The sequence below is a fragment of the Zalophus californianus genome, chromosome 11 (genome assembly GCF_009762305.2).
Source record: "Zalophus californianus isolate mZalCal1 chromosome 11, mZalCal1.pri.v2, whole genome shotgun sequence".
Lineage (NCBI taxonomy): Eukaryota > Metazoa > Chordata > Mammalia > Carnivora > Otariidae > Zalophus > Zalophus californianus.
Genome location: NC_045605.1, coordinates 105,506,130 through 105,526,977, shown reverse-complemented (window position 1 = coordinate 105,526,977; position 20,848 = coordinate 105,506,130). Strand labels below are relative to the sequence as shown.

Below are 20,848 nucleotides of genomic sequence, written 5' to 3'. Positions count from 1 at the left end.
GGCCGGTCCCTGCGCCTCGGCCCGCGGGGTCGCCTGAGAGGCCGCCGAGTCCGGGAGCCCGCCATCGCAGTTTCCCGCCTCCTAACTCTGTCTGTCTTGGCCGGTCCTGACGCTTCCGCCCCATTAACCTGAACGCCCGGGCCGCCTCCTGAGGCCCACTTTGCGGGGCAGCCCTGCGAGCCTGGAGCGCTGGGGCTCGGCGGACAGGGTGTGACCTTGGGCAAATCTTGCTTGCTGGCCTCAGTTTCCCTATCTGTACCAGGGAGTTGGGGGCGGGAAGTGAATTTAATGAGCAGAATATCCACCTCCCAGCTCTCACATCCTGAGGCTTTGTGACAATGCTGGGCAGGACCGGGGCACGAGAGGGTCCTTAACCGTCCCCACATATCACTGTTCCTCGCAGGTCTTAGCCATGAACTCCCCTGGAGGAAGGAGGCAGGAAACCACAGGACCCAGGGGTAGAAGGGCTCACAGACCCCGGGAACAGGTGCGCCCACCCCACCCTCACCCCCACTTTCTTGGTGGGAGGGTAGAGGAGGACGACTTGATGCCCTGGCTCCCTGGAATATGCTGGTGGGGTGGGAGTGGCCCCGGGGCCACCTCTGGGCTCTTACAGGACCGAGATGTGCAGCTGTCCAAGGCTCTGTCCTATGCCCTGCGGCACGGGGCCCTGAAGCTGGGGCTTCCCATGAGGGCTGGTAAGTGAGAATCTTGAAGACCGAGGTGAGTGGTTGGCGGTGAGGGAGCAGTGTGAGCTTGTTGGTGCTGCCCTACCCCATGGCCCCATGGGGCCGGCACAGAGGGCCCATCTCCTCCATGTGCAGGGAGCACTGAGGCCCAGAGCCCAGTATCCTGTCTAGAGCAAACTGGGAGGCCAGGCCTGGCCATACCCCCGGTGCAGTGGCCCAGTAGACACTTACCCATAGTGGGTACTGGGGGCTGTTGAGGTAACTGGTGTTTACAGAGTATCCATTCTGGGCAGGGCACTATGCTAAAAACGGGACACTTTATCTTTGTGACCCTCCCCGAGGCAGATCCTAGTCCCATGTAAGTTGAGGCAACGGAGGCCCAGAAAGGGGAGACTCTTACAGATAAACCCCTGTGACCCCTGCCACGTGCCCAGACTCTGTTCTGGTTGCCTGTGGCTCCCGCTGTTAACTCTGGCCCAGGCCAGAACCAGTTCAGCTCCTGAGCATCCTGCCTGCCCGCAGATGGCTTCGTGCCCCTCGGTGCCCTCCTGCAGCTGCCCCAGTTCCACAGCTTCTCGGCTGAAGACGTGCAGCGCGTGGTGGACACCAACGGGAAGCAGCGGTTTGCCCTGCAGCCAGGGGAGCCGGGCACTGGCCTTCTCATCCGGGCCAATCAGGGTCACTCCCTGCAGGTGGGCGCTAAGGGGACCAGTGGGAAAGCCAGGTGGGACCCCTGCCCACGAGGGGGTCTCACTGCTGTCCATTCCGCCTCCCCCGCCACCATCCCAGGTACCTGAGTTGGAGCTGATGCCCCTGGAGACCCCACAGGCCTTTCCCCTGAGGCTTGTCCATGGCACATTCTGGCAGCACTGGCCATCCATCCTGCTCAAGGGCCTGTCCTGCCGGGGAAGGACCCATATCCACCTGGCCCCGGGACTGCCTGGAGACCCTGGTGTCATCAGCGGTCAGTGGCCCTCCCCAGCTGTCCTTACCAGGTCCCTCTCCAAGGATCATAGCTTCTCTTGTCCAAGGCCACTCCATGCTCTGCATGCTATAGTAACCCCATCTCCGCCCCTGAGCCCAGGACCTCCCACTGAGCCTGCCCAGGTTTGATGACTGTCTCCCAAGTGCCCCAGGCCCCAGCTCCAATTGTCTCCACAGGCATGCGGCCAAATTGCGAAGTGGCTGTGTTCATTGACGGGCCCCGGGCCCTGGCAGGTAAGCCTGGACACAGCGGGGACTGCCCTAGGGCTTCAGAGAGGGCAGGAGTCCCAAATCTGGCTTTGTCTGCAGATGGAATCCCCTTCTTCCGCTCTGCCAATGGAGTGATCCTGACTCCAGGGAATGCTGATGGCTTCCTGCTTCCCAAGTACTTCAAAGAGGCTCTGCAGCTACGCCCTACCCGTGAGAACCACTACCCTCCTCCTCTTCGTGGTGCTTGGAGCCTGTGCCCTCTGCCCTCTCCTCCCTCCCAGCTCCTAGCCCCAGGCTGACTTCTGTCTCCCTTTCCCTAACCTCTTGTCTCTATCTCAGGAAAGTCCCTCTCCTTGGCTGGTAATGAAGAGGAGACGGAGTGTCAGAGTGACCCCAAGCACAGCCCCAGAGGAAGGATGATCCAACAATAAAATATTTATTTAAAAAAAATGTGAAAAGCTAACAAAAAAGAAGCTCCAGTTTGAAACCATGAATTATCATCATCCCGTAGCTACAGCCATTGGTCCTCGTGTGCTCAGGAACTCAAGCTGGGTCAGCGGTGTTGGTCCTGGCCACTCGGACAAGGGGAGGGCAGGCATTGTACGAGCTCATAACCCGCCCTCCCTAGCCTGGGGGATGGCAGAGTCTGGCCCGGTTAGGTCCCTGGTCTGCACAAAGCCAGGGACAGCAGGTGAATGTGCCCAGCTCGGTGCATGTCTGGAGAGGGTGTGGGCTTGGGCGTGGCCACAGCAGGTAGTGAGCAAAGTCGGGGCGCTAAGACGGGCCTCAGAAGGCCTCATGGCCACCTGTGAGCTGCAGGAAGAGATCTTCGTCCAGCTCTTCCCCACGGGCCCGCTCCCGCGTCGACAGGAAAATGTAGCCCCCGATGTACTCGTGCACGATGCGGCAGCTGGCCGACAGGCAGCTGAAAGCCACGTTGATGTGCTCATCAAACTCGATGGCGACCTGCAGAGCGGGCAGTCGGAGGTGCTGGTGGGGGAGGGGGAGGAGAGCAGCCCCCGTCCTGCCCTGGCTGGGCCTGGCCGGGGTCCCCCGGAGCCTGCCCCCGCCCTGGCCCTTGCCCTTGGCCCACCTGCCGGATGTCCCAGTTGACATTCCACTGGCGCATGTTGCTGAAGCGCCAGGTCTTGACCATGTCGCCCACGGCCAAGTCGATGCGGATCAGTCTGTTGTTGGCGATGCCCAGGATCTCATCCTTCCTGCTGCCCTTGAACCTAGTCCCCAGGGCAGGAGAGACTGTGAGCCAGAGCCCTACCCTGCACGGCCCCAGAGCCCACCCGGAGAGCCTGGGGTAGGAGTCCCCGAGCAAGCTGTGCAGGTGTCAGCTAGTGTCTCTGGGCCTCAAGTTCCTCATCTGGAAAATGAGGGTTAACTGCTAAAATCATTATAATAGCACTTGGCAGCCTCAGGCAAAGTGTCCGTGCCTTTCAATGACAACTTTTTTTTTGGTAGCGTCGTCACTGTTGCCTGGCTCTATCTTTGCAGGCTTGGGAACGGGCAGAGGGCAGCCCCTGTCACAGCCGCGAACGGCGGTCTCCAGCGGGACGGGTCCGCTGCCCTCCTGGCCTGATCCCTCGCTCTGGTGTTTGCTGCAGGGGCGCAGGATGGCGGGAAGGGGGGCTTCAGGGTGCCACAGCAGGCAGCCGGTGAGGGCAGAGCGGGCTGGGGCGGGGCGCGTACCTGACCACCACATAGGAGATGCCGAAGTCGGGCAGGGACTGCCAGGCCTGGATGAAGCGCAGCTGGGCTTCGGACAGCGAAAGTTGGGCCACGTTCTGGTGGGCTTCCAGGATCCGTGGGGTGAGCTGCGGGACCACACCCGGTGAGGGGCCCTCAAAGCCCCTGAGTCCCCCTGCCCGTTCCCACCAGGGAGACAGGATGCTGAGCCTGGAGCAGGGGTGGGGCCCAGCGTGGGGCCGTGGCCTGCACCCTCTCACCACTCCGCAGGTAGAAGCTGAGCCAGGCCCTGAAGTGGAAGCCGGCAGTGACCTCTCCCAGAGGGTGGGAACCGGCGTGCTCAGTCTCAAGGACATGGATAGGAGAAGGAGAAGGAATGAGTGAGCACGTGGCTTTCTAAAGGAAGGCTCTGTGGTGATCCAGGGGCCAAGGGTGGCCGGGTAAATGCTGTGGTCCTACCCACCACCCGCACCTGCTTGGCCTTGAACTTTCGCTGGAAGCGGGGGGCAACAAGGCCGTAGGGGTTGAGGCCCTCGGCAGAGGCGTCAGGGCCCTGGGGGTGGTTGCCTGAGCCCCCGCCCCCTGTCCGCTGCAGGCTGAGGAAGGCCAGAATGGCCTGCACTTCGCTGGTATAGCTGCTGTCTGCCATGGTGCGGCCCTTAGATGCCAGTCGGCAGCCGGCCATCCAGTGGGCGTACTGCTTCTCCTGAGGGGTGAGGAACAGGCTCTGGTTCAGCCCCCAGCCCCCCTGTCCCGCTGCCCGCTCCAGCCTTAGCCTGGCCCTGACTTACATCCTGGCACCGCAGGTAGATCTCACTCATGCCCTCAGGGGAGGGTACTAGGAGTTTGATGTAGAACTTCTGGCCTGCGACATTGACATCGGGGACCACCTCGCAGCCTAGAGGGAGATGAAGGGGTGGGTAGGAGGCTGGGAAGGGGAAGCCCTGCCTGAGAGGTCCCTGGGCCAATGCCAGCCCAGCACAATGCCTCGGCACACAGGGTGTCTTCTCCTGCCCCCAGGGGGAAACTGAGGTGAGAGCTTTCCCCTCCCCAGCCCACAGAGGGGCTGGGGAGGCCCCCAGCCTGCTCCTGCCCTTGTCCCTGTCCTGGCCAGGCCACCCTCACTCACCCTTGAGGTTGAGCTGCTGAATGGGGTCCCCCGGGGCCTCATCCTGGCTCTTGTAGTAGGACAGGGTGGTCTCCTTGAACACCACCCAGTGCTGGCGGTACCCCTTTAGGGTTAGCTTCCGGGGCCTGAGGGTGAGGCAGGAGTTTTGTGACAGGCTGCCTCCCTCCCTCCTAGGCTCTCTCTCCACACTGGGCACCTCCAGCGGGGCTGCCAACGCTGGGCCCAAACTCACCGGAAGATCCGGAGATGGTCCTTGAGTTCTGGGATGGTGGTGAGGTTGTCCTGCAGAGAAGAGGAGTCAGAGGGGGACCAGGTCCCCACACTTGACCCTGACCCCAACCCCAACCCCTAACCAGAGCCCCTCCTCACCAGCACATCTGTGGATGCCGACCCCTCCAGCTTCACCTCCAGGTTGTTCAGGGCTGCATCCAGGTCATCCAGCCCCGGGTCTGTGCCAGTTGGTTCGCCCACCTCCCCGCTCTGGGACAGCTTGTTGATGTGGTACTGGGTGGGGTATGTGGCCAGGGAGGGCTGAGTGGGCGGCCCAGTAGCCCACAGCACCCCAAGTGGGGCTTCCCCAAAGATGGGGCCCCACCTTGGAAGACCCTCCCCGCCCTGGGCTCAGCCTGTGCCATACCCACCCCCCCCGCCAGCTCCCCCAGCCCGCCGGACACCTGCAGGGCTGCGAACACCATCATCTCCTCCTCAGTGCAGTCGGTCTCCTCCAGCAGCAGGTCCCACCGAGCCTGCTCATACAGCTGGGTCAGCCGCACCGGGTCTGTCTGCAGCAGGGGCAGGGGAGGCTGGGTTCAGTCGGGTGCCAACGGCCCTGAGCTCCCTGTGTTCCTGGACCCCGTGAGCCTCAGCCACCAGCCTTGCCTTTGTGCAGTGGCAAGCTCAGCTCGTGGCCCCACCTGGGCAGCAGACCTCAACGCCAGCCTTATGGCCTGCCCAAGTAAGTGACATCTTTTTCCCTGTAAGACTTTTTGTACAGATGTTGACTATATGTCTGCTGTGCACTTGGGGCAGAAGGGGGACAGAGTACACCAATCAGTCAATAAGTAAGGTGATTCAAGACTGCGATAAAAGCAATAAATAAGAGGCGCCTGGGTGGCTCAGTCTTTGGGTGTCTGCCTTCAGCTCAGGTCATGTCCCCAGGGTCCTGGGATCGAGCCCCATGTCAGGCTCCCGGCTCAGCGGGAAGCCTGCTTCTCCCTCTCCCACTCCCCCTGCTTGTGTTCCCTCTCTCACTGTGTCTCTGTCAAATAAATAAATCTTTAAAAAAAAAGCAATCAAATAAAGGAAATAGCTTCCATGCGGCCATTCACTCACACCCTCAGGCAAGGACACCCCAAGGATGATGGCGATGAGAGAGAATGGAGCTGGGGTGCAGGGAGCTCCTCCACATAAGGAAGCATTCCAGGAAGTCTTCCTTGAGGAGGCAACAGACTGCCCTGAGTGAGACCTGAAGGATGGCAATGGGCCATTAAAGGGAAGAGCGATAGGAAGAACATTGCAGAGAGAAAGAACAGGAAGTGCGAAGCTCAAAGGGGGATCCCAGTTACCCACAGAAGACCAAACCCGTGCTCCCTCTGAAACCCACCAACATTGATAGCAAAGGCATAAGAAGGGTAAACACAAAAAGACAAAGAAGAGAGCAGGAACTATGGCCAGTGAGGGATGCTGACAACATTTTGGCAGATGGAAAGTAGAAATGTGAACGGGAACTGAGTTACAGCGAGAGAGCTAGGATCTCTTGCTCTTTCAAACCCTCTCTCGTTCTGAGGTAAAGGCATGAATGAGTTTTGCAAAGAGTCAGGAAACAGGGGTGCCTGGGTGGCTCAGTCGTTAAGCGTCTGCCTTCGGCTTGGGTCATGGTCCCAGCGTCCTGGGATCGAGTCCCACATCGGGCTCCTTGCTCCGCGGGAAGCCTGCTTCTCCCTCTCCCACTGCTTCCCTCTCTGCCTACTTGTGCTCTCTCTCTGTCAAATAAATAAATAAAATCTTGAAAGAAAGAAAGAAAAAGAAAGAAAGAAAGAAAGAAAGAAAGAAAGAAAGAAAGAAAGAAAGAAAGAAAGAAAGAAAGAAAGAAAGAAAGAAAGAAAGAAAGAAAGAAAGAAAGAAAGAAAGAAAGAAAAAGGAAGGAAGGAAGGAAGGAAGGAGAAAGAAAGAAAGAAAGAAAGAAAGAAAGAAAGAAAGAAAGAAAGAAAGAAAGAAAGAAAGAAAGAAAGAAAGAAAGAAAGAAAGAAAGAAAGAGAGAGAGAGAAAGAAAGAAAAAGAAAGAAAGGAAGGAAGAAAGAAAGAAAGAAAATAGTCAGGAAACAAACAGCAAAAAGAGCACAGATCTGGACAAAGGCATCCAGTGTGCGCGGCGGCCCCCGACAGGTTCCGGACTGGGATGCTCTGGCTAAGAGGTGAGGGTGGTCTGAAATGACTGTAGAAGGTGTATAAAAGGAGCAGGTGTCCCCCACTCCCTGCAGCCAAGTGACAGTCAGGCACCTGGCAGAAGCCGGAGATTTACTCTCTGGAGATGGTGAGCCAGAGGCACCCCAGCATTTGGTACTCTAGGCATAGCTGAGTGAGGGGGTGCACTGTGCTCAAAACAGGTGAACTGAGAGAAGGCTGACATTGTGAAAGGTGGGACACCCCCAGCCCTTCCCCACTTGTCACCCAAGACTTTGACAGTGAGCCTTCTTTTCCCAGTCGGGAGATCAGAGGGTTCACTGCTGAGAAACTGATGAGCCAGAGAAAAAACCCCAACAAAGAGTGATGACATGCCTACCCCAGCACCCCCAGGAAGCCCCCAAAGTGCTAAGCCCTATTCATCCACTCAGGGTTTTCAGTGGCTTCCTAGAGTCTTGCCTCTCAATATGAAAGGGCAGGCAAGGATTACCCCAGTGTAAGGACAGCTGTGGCAGCAACTACAGAGACCAAGACAAACAAAAGACAGAGCTTGGAGGAAACCAAGACAGTAGGGAGCAGAAGAAAACTTCAACCAGGCAAAGTCTTTAGAGAGACAAAATGCTGTACCCATAACACATGAAAGGGATGCTGTGTTAAAGGACATAATTATAAAGGTAGAGTAATTAGGGTTGCATGGCATTGGTGAAGAGAGACAAATTGACAAATGGAACCAGAGAGTCAGAGAGAGACCTATCCACTTATATTCACCTGACTTATGACAAAGGTGACCCTGCAGTCACTGGGGAAAGGTTGCTGTTTTCAATAAATGATACTATGTCTATTGGTTACCCGTATTTTTTTTTAATTGTTTTGTTCCCCTACCTCACACCACACACAAATATCATCACCAGCTGGATTGCAGATCTAAACATGAAAGTTAAAACAATAAAGCTTTTAGAGAAAAGTAGGACTACATCTTTGTGATCTTGGAATAAAAAAGATTTTTTTAACAGGACACAAAAGATATTCATCATAAAAGAAAAAAATATTTAAAAATAGAAGTCAGATTATATTAAAAATTAGGAACTTCTTTTTATCAAAATAAACCATGAAGAGAATGAAAAGGAAAAGCACAGGGTGATAAACTATAATCACGATATATTTACCCGACAAAGTACTACCCGTATGCAGGATATGTAAGGAACTCCTACAAAGCAATATGAAAGACAAGAAACTCAATATTAAAAATTGGCAAAGAAGTTGAGCGGAAACTTCACAAAAGAGGATATCCAAATGGCTAGTAGCCCTATGAAAAAGGGCTCAACCTGATTAGTCATCGGGGAAATCTGAAAGCCACATAAAAAGCACATCAGTGATTGTCTGGGGTTAGGTGTGGGAGGAGGAACGATTGCAACTGGGCACTAGAGAACCTTCTGGGGTGATGAAATGTTCTAAAACTTGATTGCGGTGATGGCTGCCCAACTGTATAAATTTACTGAATATAATCAAACTGAATGCTTACAATGAGTGATTTTTATGGTATGTAAGTTATATCTAAGTAAAGCTGTTAGAAAAAATCCAAATAAACAAAGAACCCTATGAGATACTGTTACACACCTACCAGAATGGCTACCATGGAAACGGTAGGAAATACCAAGCACCTGTGAAGTTGTGGAACAAGCTAAATTTTTGGACACTGCTGATGGGGGTGCAACTTTGGTACAACCACTTTGGAAAGCTGCTTAACAGCGACCTGCTATAGTTAAACCAACGCTGCCCTGTAATCCAGCAATTCCACCTCTGGGCACATACCTTACAGAAATGTGTACATATGTTCACCAAAAGACATTACTGGAATGTTCATAGCATCTTTATTCATAATAGTACCGATCTGGAAACTGTGCAATGCCCATTGACAGTAGAATGGAAAATTAATTATGTATATTGACATAATGGAATGTCACACACCAATGAGAAAGAATAAGCTACAACTGTATGCACTGTGGATGAATCATACAAGCATAATGCTGAGTGAAAAAAGCCAGACACAGAAGAGTACAGACTGTGTGATTTCATTTATGTAGATTTCATAAATCTAATAATTGCTAAACTATCTGTGGTGTTAGAATTAACATTATTGCCTCCCCCAAGGGAGATACTGACTGGAAGGGGTATGAAAAGGCTTCTGGGGGCTGGTGAAATCCTGCTGCTTGATGTGTTGAATACATTTGTACATTTTTCTAAACGTATGTTCTACTAACAAACCAACAAACAACCTTACAAAGGAACACCAGAAAATAAGAGCTCTTAGAACTTAAAAAGATAAGTCAAAGCCCTCTCCAGAAAGTAAAACAAAAAGACAACAAACTTAGAAATGAGAAAGACAAGGGGCGCCTGGCTGGCTCAGTTAGTGGAGTGTGCAACATTTGATCTTGGGATTGTGAGTTTGAGCCCCACACTGGGTGTAGAGATTACTTAAAAATAAAAAATCTTAAAAAAAAAAAAGACATGAGAAAGACAAGATAAATGTCTACGTTTTTTTCTTTGAAGAAGCAATCTAGAGGGTCTAATATCTACTGATTTCCAGAAGAAAGGCACAGAACAGTTGTGGGGAGGAAATGATTAAAGAGATTGGTTAGGGCATTTCTCCAGAACTGAAAGACTCAAGTTCCTCATCTGAAAGGGCTCAGCAAGTGTGCCGGCCAATCAATGAAGAAAGATCTGTACTAGGACATATTATTGAGAGATTTTAAAGCATCATGAAATAAGGAGAAGATTCTAAAAGCTTCTGATATCTCCCCTCCCTCTCCAAGAAAAAACAAAAGGGTCTCACATGGAAGGACTGAAGGCAAAATGGCATTAGATTACTTAATAGAACCACTGGGATCCAGAGGACAACGGGAAGGTGGCTTCAGATTTGGCAGGAAAATATTTCCAACCTAGAATTCTATACCTAGCCAAACTATCATGTTAGTGAGGGTAGAACAGTGACCTTTTCAGACATGCAGGATTTCACATCACTTACCATTTTAGGGGAAGCTATTGAAATATATGTTTCATCCAAATGAAGGAGTTAGTCAACAGAGGAACACATGAGATTCAGGAACCAAGAAGTCCAATAGATGGATTCCCAGGAAATAGGGAATGGCAGTCCAAGGATAACAGTTGCACAGTGGGTCTAGAGGTCTAGAGTGCTAGTGCTTTTTCCACGAAAAAGATAACATTGACTCATATCCTAAAGCAACCCACCAGTTTGAAAGGAGTTTTGTGGTTGGGCTGCAATGCTGGAGGGGCTTGGCTATGGAACTTCCCACTTCATCACTGTGAAGACCCCAAAGGAGAAGCCATAGCCACATAGAGAGTATCTTACAAGAGTATCTTTTGGGGGTCTCTCTTCTAATTGTGCACAATTAATAGAAAAATAAGTAAATAAAATCTAGCAATTGTGAATTATAAGAAAATTTTGGGGGTGCCCAGCTGGCTCAGTCAGAAGAGCATGCAGCTTTTGATCTTGGGGTCATAAGTTTGAGCCCCATGTTGGGTGTAGAGATTACTTAAATAAATAAAAACTTAAAAGAAGAATATTAAAAAAGAAAACTTTGTTTTTAAATTTTCTTTTTTTTCTTTCTTTCTTTCTTTTCTTTCTTTCTTTCTTTCTTTCTTTCTTTCTTTCTTTCTTTCTTTCTTTCTTTCTTTCTTTCTTTCTTTTCTTTCTTTCTTTCTTTCTTTCTTTCTTTCTTTCTTTCTTTCTTTCTTTTCTTCCTTTTCTTTTCTTTTCTTTTCTTTTCTTTTTATTTGACAGAGAGAGATACAGGGAGAGGGAACATAAGCAGGGGGAGTGGGAGAGGGAGAAGAAGCCTCCCTGCAGAGCAGGGAGCCCGATGCAGGGCTCAATCCCAGGACCCCGGGATCATGACCCAAGCTGAAGCAGATGCTTAACAACTGAGCCACCCAGGCGCCCCTAAATTTTCCATTTTGCAAACAAAAACAACAGGGGTAACTGGCTGGCTCAGTTGGTAGAGCATGCAACTCTTGATCTCGGGGTTATAAGTTCAAGGCCCACGTTAGGTGCAGATTACTTCAAAATACAATCTTTAAAAAAAAGCACAAAAAACAAAGAGAGCAACAAAGACCCAGGGGTTTTTAGATATTGGACAAGAGACCACAAAGAACAGTGATCCCTGACAGAAGGGAAAAAAACATGGTGAATCCTGATTGCCCCAGCTTGTTGCCCAGAGAGAGTTGCACAGGCAAGGGGATCCCAAATAGAGCCCAGCATATTCCCCAAGTTGAAGAAATGTAGTTTAGCATTTGGTGAGTCCAAGGCAGCTAGAATTCACAGGGCAGAGTCCTGCACAGAGAGAAAGCTCTGGAGAGCAGCAGAGGGATCCTCTTGAGTCTTTAGTGAAGCACTGATCAGTGTATGTGTGTAAGGAAACTACCCAAGGCTGATAAAAAACAAAAACAAAAACAAAACAAAACTTGAAAGGAGCAGATGGAACATTTATCAGAGCTCACTTAAGGGTGGAAATAGTTCACACTCCCAAAAGCCAGATTAGAGAAGCCTCATGATGCATGGCGCATTAGATAGAGTCCTCTGAAGGCAACTGCCTCAGTAAGGGAGTAAATTAGCCCTATATTAGAGGATGCTTTCGTCCTGCCTAATTAACATTCAAGGCAAGCCTTGGAAGGATCAAACTGTCTCCAAGTAGTTTAATTTCATCCCTAAACAAGGTTTAAAAATACTTAAAGGACTACAGAAAAAAATCTAGCACCCAAGAATATAAAATTTGTAGTGTCTGTCTGGCATCAGATAAAAATGATCAGGTACAAAAAGAAAAAGAAAAAAAAACAAGGGGTGCCTAGGTGGCTCAGTCGGTTAAACATCTGCCTTTGGGGGGGGCGCCTGGGTGGATCAGTCCTTAATCGTCTGCCTTCAGCTCAGGCCATGATCCCAGAGTCCTGGGATCGAGCCCCGCATCAGGCTCTCTGCTCAGTGGGAAGCCCGCTTCTCCCTCTCCCACTCCCCCTGCTTGTGTTCCCTCTCTCGCTGTGTCTCTGTCAAATAAATAAAATCTTAAAAAAAAAAAATCAAAGGTAAAATAATGACTGATTCAAACATACAAAAGTTGAAAGAATCATCACCAGTAGATCAGCACCACAAGAAATGTTAAAGGAAGTCCTTCAGGCAGACAGAAAATGAGACCAGCTGGAAATGTGGATCTATACACGGGAATAAAGAACACAGGAAATGGTGAATGTGAGAGTCGCTTGCTCTACCCACTGAGGCAGCCAGGCGCCTTCTGTGTATTATTTCTTACAACTCTTTGGGAATCTCCAGTTATTTCAAAACAAAAAGTTCCGCCAAAAAAATGATTGATGGGTTAAAGTAATAGCGATAATGATTCAACAATTATATTCCGAGGTCTACACCAAGAGAAATGAAAAGATATGACCACTCAAAAACTTGTACATGAATATTCATAGCAGCCTTATTCATAATCGCCAACACGTGGGTGGGGAGGTGGAAACCAAATGTCTGTTAATTGCTGAATGGATCAATAAAATGTGGTATATCCCTACAGTGACATCTTATTTTGCAGTAAAAAAGAATGAAACACTGAAACATGCTAAAACAGGAAAACATGATGCCAAGGGCAGGAAACCAGCCACAAAACCCAAATACTGTATGATCACATTTATAGGAAATGTCCAGGATGGGCAAATCTATAGAGACAGAAAGGAGATTAGGAGTTGTCTGGGGCTCCGCGGGTAAGGGATAAATGGGGAATGACTGTTGATGGGTATGATTTTCTCTTCGGGGTGATGAAAATGTTTTAAAACTAATTGTGCTGATGGTTGCCCAACTCTGTGAATGTACTAAAAACCATTGGGTTGTCCATTTAAATGGGCAGATGATATGGTATATGAATTATTTCTCAATACAGCCGTGGTAAGAATAATGACAGCAACAAGAATGACAGTGTCTTGAGGGTTTTGACACCTGCAGAATTGAAGTGTGTGATAACAGGAACGTAGACGCCAGGGGGGGAAATGCAAGTGCCCTGTTGTAAGTTTCTCACACAGAAGTGCTAGAGTATTACTGGGTGGTAATAGCGTGTGTGTACTAGAGCCCCTAAAGCAACCACCAAAACCATTTTCTTAAATTATAACTAATAAATTAATATAAAGGAGATAAAATGGAATCATGAAAACCACTCAATCCAAAGTAAGGCAGGAGGAGCTGGGGACAGGGACAATAAAGTTCACGGGAGAGGAAGGGGCCGAGGGTGGAGGAGAGGGAGGGGGGACAGACAGATGGGCAGGGACCCGATCAGGCAGGGGCCTGGGGGCTTGGCAGCTGGGGCCACAGGCAGCCACAGGAGTGACTTGACCTCGTGTCTGTTCATTCCAGACATGGTGTGGAACTTGGAGAGGCCAAGAGAGGAGAGAGGGGCATTAGGAGGCGTGCGCTAACCAACATGACACGGCCCAGCGTGTCTCAGACAGCGCCCAGACCGAAGCCTGCTATCGGTTTTGCTGGGCCCCCGGACAGAGGGACAGATGAAAAGACAGAGAAGAACGGGTGGTTTGGGATTTTAGTTCAAGGGAGGTTGCCCAGGGCACAAAGATGGACAAGGTAGGAAGGAAAGGGAAGGATCCAGGACGGCGTAAGCGACGAATCCATGAAAGCTTTTACAAGGAACTCGTGAAAGGTGGGAGGATGTGCTGCGCGGGCTGGGATCACGCCTCCAGGTCAGGCAGGGGTCTGAGGTGCCTGTTAGGCGCGCGAGCGGAGCCGGGCCACCTGGACACTCGAGTCTAGAGCTCAGGGCAGAAGGGCTGCACTAGAGATTATACACCTGGGAGCTATAGGGGGGTAAGGATGGCTGGGGGGGCCTTCTGGGTTTGCCAACCCCCAGAGGTTGTGGAGACAGGAGGAAGAGTGGGGGGAGCCTGCACCAGGCATCTGGAGACTCCCCCCCAGGCTTGTGGGGGTCACAAGTGGCCTAGTAAGAAGCCGGAGGGAAGAGAACAGGAGACAGAGAGCATGTGGGCGTGGTCACCTCAGCAGGTGCCCTTCCTGTGTGTGGATGGGGACAGGAGATGCCAGGATAGATCTAGCTGAGGAGAGAGAGGGAGTCCGGGAGCACCCATAGGAAAGACCTGGAAACAGGGGGCAGGATTCTGGGAAGCAAGGACACTAGATTCCAAGGATTCGGTAAGCAATGGCATTCAGAAGTTTTGCAGTAAAGGGGGGAGAGAAAGGCGTCACAGGTGAGGGAGCGCGTGTGGGGTCTGATGGTTTCTGAGAGGGATGCACGGAGCCCATGGATGGACTGCCAGTAGGGACGGTAGGCATGGAGGGAGAGATACACACGGCCCCTGCCTGCAAACCTTGTCCCTCGCCCCCGCCAAACCTGCAGATCCCAGCGTTACCCCTTCCAGGGAGCCTTCTCTGAGTCCAGCTGCCAGGCACCTCCCACCTGAGCAGGCTTCCTAGGGGCGCCTGCCCCTGTCTACACTGCCCAGACAGTGGTGGAGTTAAGAAACAGGAGTGCAGATGAGGCAATGGATAGATGGACAGATGCCCTGCTAGTCTCTCACGTTCCCAGAGCCCAGACCCCTGACCCTAAGTCACCACGTGTCCCTGACCCAGACCCCTGCTGTCCCCTGGCCCAGCCCACCTTGGGATCCAGGTCGAAGAAGCTGTAGTACTTAAAGCGCAGCCAGAGCATGTCCCCGGCCTTGATCCCCTGCTGCATGAGGCACCGTGAGGAGTCCAGCCACCTGGGCCAAAGCATGGGCAGAGGTCAGGGCTGAGGCAGGTACAGTGCGGGGCATGGCAGGGGGCTGGGTGGGGGTGGGGGGGGGGGCGGAGGCCTTGATCAAGGGCAAGCACACATTTAAGAAAGGCCTGGAAACAGGAGGTATGGACTTGGGGTAAGGGTACAGGGGAGGGCGTGGGCCCTGGCAGGAGAGCCCAGACCCAAGGGGACAGGGCCCCAGGCTGCAGAGCAGGCAGGCAGTACACCTGCTGTGGAGCTGGGTCTTGTCCAACAGGGAACTGGGCCGAGGCAGGCGCTGGAGCAAGAGGGGGTCCGGCGGCGGCTGCGGTCGGCTCAGCATGTGATAGCAGGCTTCGGTCTGGGCGCTGTCTGAGAAGTGGGCTGGCATCCCCCGGAACAATGCAGGTGCCACGCCTGGAGCGCGGGACAGGATTAGACAGGCCCAGCCCGCAGCCCCAGCCTCGGGTGGGGGGTTGGGGGGCCCGGTGCCAGCACCCAGCCCCTGGCCTGCCCAGCCTGTGCTCACCCCCAGCCAGGACGACCTTGGTCAAGTCATACAACTCCTCTTCTGGCTCCTTCTCCTTCTTCTTCTTCTCCTTCTTCTCAGGAGCCCGGAGCAGAGAGAGCTCCTCAGGGTGCCGGATACCTGAGGGGAGCTGGGACCTCAGCAGGGGCCGGGGTCCTGCCCCAGAACCTTCCCGTCCCCCTCCCGGGTACTCTGGGGCAGGCCATAGCCCTGCAGGCTGGATCAGGGACGGGACTGCAAGGCCCACGTGACAGTGGCTGGGCCAGTAATGCGGGGAGACCCTGGCCGGGGTGGGAGAGCGGGAACCCGCAGGGGACTCACTGAGGAGGCGGCAGATGGCGGCCACGGCCTGGAAGAGGGGCTGGGAGAAGCTGGCTCGCAGGCGCAGGGCCCGGCGGTTAGGCAGCCGCAGGATGATGGGCCGGTGCTGGGGCCCAAAGAAGAGGCGGGCATCTGCCAGGATGCCATACTTGTCCAGTGTCCAGTGCGTCTGCAGCAGCCATTGTCTTTTCTGCTCCCACCAAATGGCGTGGTCCGACCAGTCCTGCTTGCGCTCTGTGGGGCCACGGGGAAGCAGGGGGCATGTCAGCCCCGGAGGGCCTGGCCCCCGGTGCTGAGCACCAGCCTAGGCCAGCGCGGGCCAGGCTGGGTTGGCTCGGGGTCAAGGACGGAGGTCACGGCAGGATGGCTCTTTGCTGGCTCACCCTGCTCTTTCTGCGGGGCTCATTCGTGGCATCTCTCCCCAGGGGAGTCCCCCACCCAGAATCCAGGTGCCTCCACCTCACGCACCCCAGCCCATGGGCTGCCCCGAATAGCACCGCCCCTAATTCCGAGAGGCTGACTGGCCTCTCGCTGGCTTTCCAGGGATCCCAGGAGGCCGAGGCTCTGCTGGGGCCCTGGGGCTGTGCCGGTCCCAGCAGGCCCTCCAGAAACGTTTCTCAGTTACACGTTCTGTGCCCTTGGCCAAGGCCTTTAGCTCTCGGGGCCTCGGTTTTGTAGTTCGTGAGATGTGAGTAGTCTTCATCCCAACCCCGTGGACACGGAACCTCGCCTGCTCCAGTGTCTGCGGCAGGTTAATGCCCACGAGTGAGGATTCAGTCCGAACCACGAACACTGCACTTGTCCTGCAGCTAGTGACAGATGACACGTCTCCGTCCAGGAGTGCAGGCTGGTGTGTGGTGAGCACAAGGACAAAGGCTGGACGCAACCCTCTAGAGTGTGCAAAGCCCTTCCCCGCCAGTGGTCTGTCTCTTGCTGCCCTCCCCCCTTCTCCCTCCCTAACGTCACCGGAGCTGCCAAACGCAAGAGATTCTCTGGCTCAATCTGTCCAACCTCTCAGAGTCCTTGGAGCCGCTGCCCTCGCTCTGTTCTGGCTTTGTGACACCCACCGCTCATCTCCTCTTGACATTTGGCTCCTGTTTTGTCCTCCTCGGCCCCTTCTCCTGGCCTGTTCCTGTCCTTCCCTGGTTCTGATTCCCTTCCTCCACCACCCTGGCCTCTTCCCAGGGGTCCTGCCTGGACCATGGCCTCATCTTCCTGCTTCCATCCCCAAACATACCATACCTCAGGACCAGGCCCTGCCCTGGGCCCCGGGCCAGAAACCCACATGCCAAGGGCAAAAGGACATGCCTACCGGCTTCAGCAGCTCCAGAGACATGTTTACCAGGCCACATGCCTGCGTCTGGGACAGAAATGCAGTAACTCCTACTTCCAGCCCCCAAGGCACGCGTGAAACTCATTCTGCCTGATCCTGGACGGAGGCCGTTCTCCCTCCTTGCTGGCTTCTCTGCAGGACATCTGGGGGCTGGGCGACAGGACTTCCCCGCCAGGCCTGAGCACCATCCTTTCCGCGTTTAGCCACCATGTTCCATAGATGCCAATCTCATCTCCAAAATCCACCCTCCTGTCTGTCCTCACTGCCCACCATTGGAGGACTTGTCTCCCTGCCTCCAGCCCACCCCTCCCTGAGGGGCCGGTCTAGGTGTAAGTGGTTGAAAACCCTTCGGTGGCCGCTCCCACCTCTAGTAGTCTCAACTCCTAATGGCAGCCACCCCAATCTCTTTTCTTGTTCTCCCTGGCCTGAAGGCCCCAGTTCAGAACACCCCTGTGTGCCAACATCACGCCTTGCCCCTCCACCATGAGTGGCCCCTCTCGGGACTCTCCTAGGGAGTCTCCCCATCCCAGCTGCGGGCAGCCCCTCCGACTCCAGGCCCTGTGCTCTCGCCCCTGTGCTAAGGCTGGCGTTCAGCCCCGTGCTGGGAGTGGAGGGTCCGCCTCACCCGCCTGGCCATACTCCACGAAGGCAGGGGCTGGTATGGCGTGGGGTCTGCTTTGACTGAGCCTCAGTCGACATCTGATATACTCAGGAATGAGCAGGATTAGGAAGGGTAGGGACAGTGTCCCCATTGCAGGGGATAGGAGCCGAAGGGACTTACTCCTGGGGGGACCCAGCAGCGGGTTGGAGGATCAGCTCTAACTGACTGACTCCTTATTTAGGCCTCTTGCACGGCTCGTGTGTCCCGCCCTGGAGCCAACCAGGTCTTCCCTTGGGGCCCCGTCTCTTCACCCCCTGTGCCCTAGCTCAGCCCAGGCCTGTCTGCAGCTTGGCCTGACGCCTAGTCTCCTGAGGGACCCTCTGTTTCCCACTTCTGCTTTCACAGCCTCCTCAGGCCCGCCTGTTGGAAGCTCCTTCACTACCTCAGCCCTGTGGCCAGGCTCTCCCGGGGCCCCGTCTGTCCACAAGCCAGCCAACCTGCCTCCCGGGCTGCACGTGGTGGTTGGCTGGCTCTGAGGAAGCCTGCAGGTGGCCCAGGACCCAGGACCCAGGGGCCCCCCGGCTCTGTGTATCGGGGTGTGCCTGCCACCCTCCCAGGAAGGGGCAGCCCTGACCCCCGGCAGGGAAAGGGGATGGGAAGCCCCCATGTCACTAGCCCTGCTCCTCTCCACGCCTGACACCACAGGCTGTTCTGCTGTAACTTCCTGTGGGGGCAGGGCCTTCCCACCCAGGCTAGGCCCGTCACCTGCCTGCGGAGGGCTTCCGCCCCGGGGACACGGTATGGCAGCCAGCCCCAGGTCCCCTGCTCTCCCCCGAGACCTCGAATGTAGCCTCTGCCTCGGCCCGGGCCAGGCCCCTCCTGCCCCCAGAAGTGGGTGAATAGACTCCTTGGGGACTCAGCAGAACCAGCTGGAGTGGGAGGAAGTGGTGGGGGGGAAGATTGTGGGAGGGAGGGGAAGTTGGGGAAATGTCTGTTTTGGAACCAAATGATTAAGCGGGTGCCTGAGTCACTGTGGCGGGGTTATCGAGCGCGGCACATCGGGCGGCCCGGAAGTGCCCGCGGACCCAGTTACAGCCGCCCCGTGGTGCTGAGGTCAGCAGCGGGGGCAGAGGGACACTCACTAATCTCCTCCACGACCTTCAGGAGCACCCCGCCGATGTGCGACTCCCCCGTGACCCGGAGGGTGACAGACTCGGCCTCCGGGTCCTCCTCTCCCACGAACACCCGCAGCTCCCAGGACGAGTCGATGTAGTCGCCGGTGGCCGTCTTCATCCCCGCCATGGTTGTGGCGGCTCTCCGGAGGCTGGGAAGGAGGCACGGTGGGCAGGGTGCCGGGGCCTTGTAGGCTGCCCACGTTCAAGTAGAAGTGGCCCTGTGGTGACCTGGACGGGCAGGAGAGCAGAGAGCATGCCGGTGGGCCAGTATGTCACGGCAGCAGCGAGACACAGGCGCTGAGCTGGTCCAGGCAAACCTCAGGCCCTCTCACCATTACTGGTTGTTTAGCTGCACGGGGCTGTCCAACCCACTCCCATCTTACAGACAGGAAGACCGAGGCCCGGAAAGAGTGAGAAATGGGCTCACTCAAGATCACCCAGCTTGATGCCAGAGCCTGGCACAACCTCCATCTGCCCCCCCAGCCCACATTTCACCCCCAAACCCACACTGGCAGCTGCCCACCCTGGTAATGGTGGGGGACCCAAGTCAGAAAATACTCCCTCTCCTGGCCCAAAGCCCGGATCCAGACATCCCAAGCCAGCCAAGGCCTCTCTAGAGCCGTGAGTCCAGGGTGCCGCACGGAGAGAGGCATGCCGGGCAGAGGGGCTGCAGGAGGGTGAGGAAAAGGGTGGTTGGGCCTTCAGCCGCCGCCCCAGCTTACCTTGCCTGTAAGGGTTTGGGGGCTGCAGGTGCAGGGGGTTGGAGTGTCAGCCACTCCTGGCCACAGTCTAAACACCTGCAGCTCAGTGAGTGCTTCCTTCCCCCTTTGCTTTCTCTTTGGAGCTTTCTTCGGAGAGCAGCCCTTGCGCCTTATCACGAGCAGGGCGGGCTCAGCCCCTCCCCAGGGAGGGCCGGCACTGGGTGCAGGAAGCGAACTGCCAGCAGGCTGCCCAGGGCTCTGTTTGTGGCCCCACCTTTGTTCCCGGGGAGCACAGGAAGCAAGGGAGGAGCGGGCCGGGGGCCCACCACCACACGGAGTGTCCCCTCGTCTGGAGGGAAGCAGCTCAGTTCGAACTAGGGAAGTCACCAACTCATGTTCTCTACACCCAGAGTCCCCAGGAGGAAATCACCTCCCATCTCCAGCCTGTCACAAAGTTGGGGGGTGTGTGGGGCGTTTTGGGCCATGGCACATCACTGTGCTGTCAGGAGGGAGAGCCGTGCTGCTGAAAGGATCGGATCCAGGTGATTTAGGAAGCTGAAAGTTCAAGTGAGCTCCAGCCCGGGAGGTCCCTTATCACCAAGTAGATCCTTGAAAAAGACTCAGAGGGACACAGCTTCCTTAAGTCTTTCCTGTCCCCAGTCAGAGCCTCTATTTCCAAAAACGTAAACCTTCGAGGCACCCAGGGCAATGGCTGAATCAGAATTGGCCGCTGGTCATTCACAACCTCCCGGCCCCACGCCTCCAGGGCTTATGGCTTCCAACCTGCCACCTCCCCTCTGTCCCTCCGTGTGACATTCTGGCTCACCCCGAGTATCCCAAGGTCACGCCAGTCAAGTCCCTACTCAGATGTGACCCTGGAGGGTCCGATCGCCTGCACTGGGAGGTCAGCTTTGGTAGAGCAGAGGCCTGATGCTCCCTGCTGGCTCCTGGCAGGAATGGAGGCTTCCCAGAGAGAATCCATTTGGGGCTGGAGGGAATAGAGCCCGAAGTGTCAGTGGCACCCAAGAGCAGCAGAACGGCCCGGGGAGAAGAGGCTTTCTGACCTCACTGACCAGATGGAGGAAGGGGCCGGTGAAGATTCCCCTGGGAAGGCCAGCTTAATCAAGGCAGCAGGAAGTGCAGCCAGTTGCTGGCCTCAGCAGCTTCCTAGCTCAGAAAGTTGCGCTGTTGGAGCAAATGAGGAAGTTTTACTCCCACCCGTCCAGGGTTTTAGAAATAGCTTGCTGCAACCATGTCCAAGCATAACGAGAAAGCCTGCAGTTCAGCC

General features: G+C 54.6%; 2 protein-coding genes across 5 annotated transcripts; one reads left to right on the top strand and one right to left on the bottom strand.

Moving 5' to 3' along the window:
* The first annotated feature begins 14 nt into the window (after positions 1-14).
* On the top strand, positions 15-2,363 carry TRPT1 (tRNA phosphotransferase 1). Of its 4 annotated transcripts, XM_027580979.1 has the most exons (8): positions 15-208; positions 404-487; positions 617-698; positions 1,212-1,381; positions 1,479-1,653; positions 1,851-1,907; positions 1,983-2,093; positions 2,223-2,363. In XM_027580979.1, exons 2-8 carry the CDS (start codon positions 413-415, stop codon positions 2,312-2,314), a joined length of 762 nt encoding a protein of 253 aa, XP_027436780.1. In that variant the 5' UTR covers positions 15-208; positions 404-412; the 3' UTR covers positions 2,315-2,363. The 4 variants fall into 4 exon arrangements, with proteins under 4 accessions (XP_027436780.1, XP_027436779.1, XP_027436781.1 ...); XM_027580978.1 differs by having other exon boundaries at positions 404-698; XM_027580980.2 differs by having other exon boundaries at positions 15-487.
* Positions 2,299-19,832, bottom strand: FERMT3 (fermitin family member 3). The gene is made up of 15 exons (XM_027580976.1): positions 19,582-19,832; positions 18,827-19,087; positions 15,751-15,984; positions 15,430-15,549; positions 15,149-15,317; positions 14,802-14,904; positions 5,385-5,492; positions 5,080-5,214; positions 4,943-4,992; positions 4,711-4,835; positions 4,373-4,479; positions 4,054-4,287; positions 3,585-3,709; positions 2,977-3,118; positions 2,299-2,849 (listed from the first exon to the last, which is right to left on the bottom strand). The coding sequence occupies exons 2-15, from the start codon at positions 18,984-18,986 to the stop codon at positions 2,670-2,672; spliced, it is 1,992 nt and encodes a 663-aa protein (XP_027436777.1). The 5' UTR covers positions 18,987-19,087; positions 19,582-19,832; the 3' UTR covers positions 2,299-2,669.
* Positions 19,833-20,848: the final 1,016 nt, after the last annotated feature.

Coding starts and splice junctions, on each gene's coding strand:
- FERMT3 (XM_027580976.1), bottom strand. CDS start 18,986: ATGGCGGGGATGAAGACGGCCACCGGCGACTACATCGACTCGTCCTGG. Junction 15,985..18,826: donor GAAGGTCGTGGAGGAGATTA/GTGAGTGTCCCT, acceptor GTGGCCCCACAG/AGCGCAAGCAGGACTGGTCG. Junction 2,850..2,976: donor TCAACTGGGACATCCGGCAG/GTGGGCCAAGGG, acceptor CCCGCTCTGCAG/GTCGCCATCGAGTTTGATGA.
- TRPT1 (XM_027580978.1), top strand. CDS start 413: ATGAACTCCCCTGGAGGAAGGAGGCAGGAAACCACAGGACCCAGGGGT. Junction 699..1,211: donor GGGGCTTCCCATGAGGGCTG/GTAAGTGAGAAT, acceptor GCCTGCCCGCAG/ATGGCTTCGTGCCCCTCGGT. Junction 1,382..1,478: donor ATCAGGGTCACTCCCTGCAG/GTGGGCGCTAAG, acceptor CCACCATCCCAG/GTACCTGAGTTGGAGCTGAT.